This window comes from Sinocyclocheilus rhinocerous, unplaced genomic scaffold (genome assembly GCF_001515625.1).
Source record: "Sinocyclocheilus rhinocerous isolate Xijiao unplaced genomic scaffold, SAMN03320098_v1.1 scaffold2743, whole genome shotgun sequence".
Taxonomy (NCBI): Eukaryota; Metazoa; Chordata; class Actinopteri; order Cypriniformes; family Cyprinidae; genus Sinocyclocheilus; species Sinocyclocheilus rhinocerous.
In genome coordinates, this window is record NW_015663513.1 from 365,411 (window position 1) to 369,537 (window position 4,127).

General features: G+C 36.6%; 1 protein-coding gene across 1 annotated transcript in view; it reads right to left on the minus strand.

Moving 5' to 3' along the window:
• fcf1 (FCF1 rRNA-processing protein) overlaps positions 1–2,177 on the minus strand; it is a 23,585-nt gene extending 21,408 nt beyond the window's left edge. Inside the window, exons 1-2 of the mRNA XM_016539311.1 lie at positions 2,089–2,177; positions 1,925–1,992 (exon numbers count right to left, since the gene is read on the minus strand). Coding sequence (XP_016394797.1) covers positions 1,925–1,992; positions 2,089–2,091 — 71 coding nt within the window. The 5' untranslated portion in view covers positions 2,092–2,177. The remainder of the gene's footprint in view (positions 1–1,924; positions 1,993–2,088) is intronic.
• Positions 2,178–4,127: the final 1,950 nt, after the last annotated feature.

Here is a 4,127-nt window from a genome sequence, read left to right on the forward strand (position 1 = left end):
CCGTAGGCTATGCGTCAGTTTTCATTTATACTTCTGCGTCGTTGTCCGCGTAAACGTAAACGTGCAGTACACATGCAAACCGTCAGCAGTGTCCACGGGCATGTTGCTGGTGTAACCCGCAGTACCACGGCAAAAGCACATAAAACCATGTCTGCATTTGTGATCGGAGAAATAACAATCAATAAGCGCTACTCTACACTGCTCAAAACTCGCGTTTGAATCGTCATTGGCAAATTCTTTAAATATAAAAACGTACTTACAGTCTGTGAGTCAAAACAGCCGGCATTGTAGTCTACTCTGCCAGGAAACAGTCCTCCATAAAATGTGCTGCACACATCTGAATATTTGGGTTGAAGTGTTCTGGAACAGTGTTGTAAATACAACTTAACCACTGATTTCTAGTCGTGTCCTCTTTTGGAAGGCCAAACAAAGTATTTTCGCTTTCACAACAAAACACAGAGTGAGCGGAGGCCGGCGGGCTTGCGGCAACCACACGTGACGACCCCGGGCTGGACTCCGCTTCGTCCATTCCGTGAAATCGCATCATATGACCCCTTTAATGAAAATCAAGCTCAAATGGAGTTAACAAGGTTTTTGACCAGCGATGGCGGAGATCTGTGTTTTTGTCTTTAGAACAGCTGTATCTGAGGCAGCAAGAGCATCGCATTATAGCCTACGCTTTCGTCAACTTTACAGGTTGTATAAAGTTTATTGTAGCTATATGGGCGCTTTAGTTTTTCTTGTTTAATACATTTGGCCCAAATCTCATGATATAAACGAAGCGCTATATGCACAGGATATTTAAAAAGTACAAAAGTATATTGGCTACAACTAGACGGCAAATGCTCTTCTCCGCTCTTCAAACACACAAAAAACATTAGCCTTTACAGACATAGTGTTTGAGTAAAAAAAACATTGTACTTTTTCAAACATCAGTTATTTATTTACCCTGGCATTGTGAACAAGCGGAGATCTGTCTCCTCCAGGCTGTGCACGGCACTTTATTCTGTATGGAGGAGGGGTGAAGTTACGAGGTTTCGCTGACAATTTGAGGATCCAATGGCATTTAGTGACAAGCGCTTTTAAATGGTTTTCATTAGTTAAATATTTGTTAAACCCTCAAACACACATGAGTAAGACCAATAGCACTGATTTAAAATAACAATATCAAAATATAAGAGAGATATGAAATTTTCCACAGGCCTGGGCTAGGTTATGGTGACTGCCATACGGAAATGCCGCCCCTGATCATAAGAGAGTCCGGGTAAAAAAAAGACCATGCTAGAGTGTCAAACAGATGGAGTGCAACAAGTAAATGATTATGATAATTTAGACTAAAATATGCATTTTCACGCATCATAAATTTGATTCCAGAAATGATATTTATAACAGTAAAGGTAAGGGGATCTTATAAAGAGTGCTTTACATTGAGGCCCAACAGGAAAAAATAAATGGCAGTAACATGTTACTTTGCTCAGCGGACTAAATGTCTGTTCCTACAGTCTGCACTTTTCCGTATATTATTAGTTTTTAAACCTTTAAACATCCCTCAACCCCCCCCCTTTCTGCCCATGTTATAAAAAGTCAGGCACCATTTTATTATTATCTTCAAATCTTACCCCAAACTTCGGAATAGTAGTGTATCATGGTCTCTATAAAAGTTAAGCAGCAAAAATGTAAAAAAAACAAAACAAAACCAAGTTTTCAACATTGATATTAAAAGGAAAACGTTTCTTGAACACCAAATCAAATCAACCAAAATTTTGATTGGTAACATTAGTGGAATTTGTAACGGTTTCATATTTAATTAGATTCTCTCTGTGACATGCTACTACCAATATTATAAACTTGTGAGAAGCATTTTAATCCATGCGTTGCTTATAAATAATATAATATAATATAATATAATAATGATGATACTCACATCCTCTGATCCTTTAAACTGATCATTCTTTTCATGGCAGCATATTTTTTCTGTTTCTTCTGTTTTCCCTAATTCACACAAAGACAAGTTGTCATTCAACCAAAGAAGAAATAAAGCCATTGTGTACATTGTTAAACATTATTGAGATAAACACTTTATTTTACCATGACGGCTGAAAATGCTCGAGATTAGCACTCTAGCCCTCGTGTGTTAAACTTTGCGACAAAGAGTCTTTTGACGTCAACATTATGCGACACATTCCACATTTGACTTATGCCGTCATTTCCTGCGTCATCTATGCTAGCGCTAGATCCTGCGGTCTTTCCGGTTCTCAATAGATATCCAACAAGGTAAATATCTAGAAGACAATACTGCAGATGTTGTCTAAATATGAATAGTAAAGTGTCGTACAGTACTTTTTAAGGTTATTGATTACCTTTAACTGCATTGTGGGTATTTCAGTACTGACTGAGTGTTGTTTTTCTATGACATTGTGTGATCATTCCTCGTCGCATATGTTCTGTTTATGCCAGTGTGATTCAGTTCAAGATATGTAGGTTTGGATTGTTATTTAGATAGGCAATATATGCTAACATTTTTCGGGGACTTTAGCTTTGTGTATTTTGCTTCACTAGTATGCACCGATGTAACAGATTTAATATTAAAGTATGTACTGATAACAGGACTTTAATGTTTAAAGACCTAAACGACATTATGGAAGAACTGCAGTAATTATTTAGCAGAGGTCTGTCACTCGGTGAAACTAAGGGTGCACGTGTACATCTCCATAGCGTAAGAATGGATGCGAAGATTTTATTGTAAAAAAAGTATTCATGTGAAAGTATATATTTTTCCACAGTATGATATGTTGCAGCATTTTGCTAAAATTATATATACAGTGGTTCAAATTTTTACTTGCCCTGCCAACATTTTCACTGGCCCTACACAAAAAAATAAAATAGTTGCTGTTATCATTGTTTTTGATCTGCTATCTTGTATTCTAATAAATAAGGTTATATGACACCAATATTTTAGATACCAATTAAATTTTACAATTCTCTATTCCAATTTCGATACCACAGCAAAAATAACTAGCCAAAAATAAACATAAATATAAAGTTTAAACATTATTAAAGACAAGTGACAGATATAAGATATAAATAAGAACAAATGACCAAATTACAAGTAATAGCACAATTAAATATAGGCCTATAGCACAAAAATAGAGAAATGATGCTTTAGGTTTTTATGTTTGTAGATGTTCAGGTACAGAAATCGAAAAATCACATATAAAATAACATTTGCATATTCTTCACTCTGTGTTGCACCTTGATTTTTCATAGCCATTTGAAATTAGAGGCAACCACTGCATTTTAATCATGAATTGAAAAAAAAGTGCAATGTTTGATTTATATTAGACTGTATAATTTCAAAATCTAAAGCAAAAATAGAATAACCTGACTTTAACTATGTGAAATTATGCTACAGAAAACATCGGTATGAAACCGAAACAGCAGGTGGGCTGAATGAGACGCAGATTCACTCTTTGACAGCAGGCGGCGCTTATGGTACAGTGATACAGCGTTTCCTTGGTTACCTCTGTAAACACAGCAGCACTGCACATATTAACACTAATTTAAATGCATTATACGGAGGCAAAATGAAAAGAAAACGCCATTTCTGAAAACAGTCAGTTCAGTTCCCCTCAGAAACACATTCATAAAATACAATATTTGGATTTTCGTCCTATATTTCGCGCATCGTGAACAGCGATCTTGTTCTGCCTGCTACAGTATTTTCCCCTCTTTGTGTCTGTCTTCAGCATCTCTGGCCTCTGTTAATGGCCGTTTACAGACCAAGTATAATAATAACGTAATATTTCCATTGGGAAAATGATTGCAGTGCAGTTTGTGTGCAAGCACGGAACAGAAGATCTGTTTATACTCCAGTGTATAAATTCAATATAGATTAATCATTGTTAAAGCTGCAAAGTTACTTGCCAGGACGGGTATTTTGACATACTTTTGTATGTATTTGCCCATTCAGGCGGCTAGAGACGCGGCTGTCTGTGCGCGCGCTGTTCACACAGAACACAGCGCGCGAGTACTGAAAGGAGTTGTCTTTCGAGCCCAAATGCTTTTTAATCGCTTGAATTTTTAAATTAACAAGGCTTAACCCTTAAATGCATACCTCGGGTCTTTAG